At 63.7% G+C, this 2,435-nt stretch overlaps 1 protein-coding gene across 1 annotated transcript; it reads left to right on the forward strand.

The window, feature by feature from the left end:
- The first annotated feature begins 1,275 nt into the window (after positions 1–1,275).
- Positions 1,276–2,435, forward strand: LOC121353512 (protein S100-A4-like). The gene is made up of 3 exons (XM_041467406.1): positions 1,276–1,637; positions 1,949–2,102; positions 2,193–2,435. Exons 2-3 carry the CDS (start codon positions 1,965–1,967, stop codon positions 2,355–2,357), a joined length of 303 nt encoding a protein of 100 aa, XP_041323340.1. The 5' UTR covers positions 1,276–1,637; positions 1,949–1,964; the 3' UTR covers positions 2,358–2,435.

Consider the following 2,435-nt stretch of genomic DNA (forward strand, 5'->3'; position numbering starts at 1 on the left):
GCTCTGTTCAGGTTTTCCCTCAATCCCAGCTCAGTTCTGGGGCTCTGTTCAGGTTTTCCCTCAATCCCAGCTCAGTTCTGGGGCTCTGTTCAGGTTTTCCCTCAATCCCAGCTCAGTTCTGGAGCTCTGTTCAGGTTCTCCCCCCAATCCCAGCTCAGTTCTGGAGCTCTGTTCAGCTTCTCCCCAATCCTGGCCATGCTCCAGGGCTCTGTTCAGGTTTTCCCTCAGTCCCAGCTCAGTTCTGGAGCTCTGTTCAGCTTCTCCCCAATCCTGGCCATGCTCCAGGGCTCTGTTCAGGTTTTCCCTCAATCCCAGCTCAGTTCTGGGGCTCTGTTCAGGTTCTCCCCCAATCCTGGCTCACTTCTGGGGCTCAGTGGCCACAAGCAGCGGGCCCAGGCTGACTCATGCCTTCCTCCAGCTCCGGGGGATTTTCCACGGCGTGCCTCAGCCCTGGGAGGTTTTATTTTGGAAAAATTTGAGCAAAACCAGCCCTTGGATGTTCCCCTGAAGGTTCTGCCTGCCTCGGGCAGGGTTCAGGAGTGGTGCCCCGGGTGCCACCGGGGTTGGGGACACACCAAGCCTGGGCAAGGCACAGCAGCCAGAGCCACAACCGGGGGTGGCATTCGGGAGTCACGGGGCTCCCCCACCCCCAGCAGCTCCGGGCAGGTCGGGACTGGTTTGGGAAAGATCCCTCAGCTGCTTTCTGCCTTTCCAGAGAATAATCCCGGCTGTAAAACCCCCACAGAGCAGGACAGAGCCTGTCCCCAAGCCCCCAGCTCCTCCCCGAGCTCCCTCAAGTCCTTCCAGGAGCTCCAAACTTTCCCCTGCCCCTTCCCAGACCCTTTACAAAGAACCCCCGGAGCTTCTGCCCCTCCCAGCGATTCCCCCAAATCTCCACTCGCTGCTGGGGTGACGAAGCTCAGCCTTGGGGTTTTTTTTTCAGCCAAAATGTGAAGACCCCCCCGAGCTGGGGTTTGGTGACTTTCCCACCCTGAGCACGGCAGCAACCGCAGCTTCGTCGCCGTTTTTGTCCCTCTGCCCAGCTGGGGGACACTCGGGGGTTTTGCCAGGGTTGGGGGGCGGGCAGTGCCGGTTCCCGGTGCTCCCGCAGCTCCCGGACACGTGCCCGGGGCTGCGCAGCCACGGGAGCAGCCCCGTTACACAACGGCGCCTCGGGACGCCGCCCTCGCCGCTGGGAAACACAAATCGCTGCCAGGCCACTGGAAAAGGCAAAAAAAAACCCCTCGGCACAAGCCCGGCTCGACACCACCCCCGCCGGGTCCCGGCAGAACCTCGGGATGCTGCCGGGAGCAGCGCGGGCGGCACCGGGGGGACGCGGTGCCCACCCGCACATCCCCAATCCCGGGGGGCTCTCCCAGCCCTGGTGGTCGCTGGGCAGCCCCAGGGGCACATTTTGCTCCTCCTAACCCAAACCACCGCCCGTGGCAGTGGTGGGGGGGGGAGCTCCCGGGTTTCCTTTCTCCTCCTTTTTTCCTTTCCCAGCCGGGTCCGGGCGGGCACGGCCGCGGCGCTGCCTCCCCGGCCGGGTGTGGCCCAGGCGGGGCTATAAATGCCAGGGCCTGAGGCTGGCTCCCCTTCCGCCCTGCCCGTCCTCCCGTGGCCCGCCTGAGCTCTCGGTGAGTTGCTTTTCCCCCCTCCCTTCCCTCTCCAGATGCTCTCCAGATGTTGCCGAGGCGCGGCTGCCCCCCCTCCCCCGGCAGAGGTTCCTGCTGCAGGTGCTGAGCTGGGAATGTGGATTTCACCTGGCGAGGGCTGGAAAAGCACCTGAACCCCTTCCCTGCCCCATTTTCCTTCTATTTTGGGGCTGCCCAGCCCGGCCGGAGCGGGAGGTGGAGCCAGGGAGGGAACGGCGCATCCCGGGACGTGTCCGGGCCTGGCACGGGTGTACCCGGCGATGCCCAACTCTGTCCCCTCCCCGTGTCCCCAGGCTTGCCGCTGTCCCCATGGCGTGTCCCCTGGAGCAGGCGCTGGCCGTGGTGGTCGCCACCTTCCACAAGTACTCTGGCAACGAGGGCGACAAGTACAAGCTCAACAAAGCCGAGCTTAAGGAGCTGCTCACCAAGGAGCTGCCGAGCTTCAGCGTGAGTGCCGGGGCGGGGGGGGGCGGACTCGGGGCTCCGGGGACGTGCAAAGGCCGATTTTAACCCCTCCTTTTCCCTCCCCCCGGGTAGAAGCAAACTAGCGAGGCGAGTTTACAGAAGCTGATGAGCAACCTGGACTGCAACAGCGACAACGAGGTGGACTTCCAGGAGTACGTGACCTTCCTGGCCTGCATGGCCATGATGTGCAACGAGTTCTTCCAGGACCTCCCGGACAAGATGCCCCGCAGGAAGTGAGGGCAGGGCCCGGCACCGCCCCGGGGACCCTCCCGTTGTGCTCCCGATGTCATTTCAATAAATCTTGATTCAAATGAA

This window comes from Pyrgilauda ruficollis, unplaced genomic scaffold (assembly GCF_017590135.1).
Source record: "Pyrgilauda ruficollis isolate IOZ18807 unplaced genomic scaffold, ASM1759013v1 scaffold208, whole genome shotgun sequence".
Taxonomy (NCBI): Eukaryota; Metazoa; Chordata; class Aves; order Passeriformes; family Passeridae; genus Pyrgilauda; species Pyrgilauda ruficollis.

Coding starts and splice junctions, on each gene's coding strand:
- LOC121353512 (XM_041467406.1), top strand. CDS start 1,965: ATGGCGTGTCCCCTGGAGCAGGCGCTGGCCGTGGTGGTCGCCACCTTC. Junction 2,103..2,192: donor AGGAGCTGCCGAGCTTCAGC/GTGAGTGCCGGG, acceptor CCCCCCGGGTAG/AAGCAAACTAGCGAGGCGAG.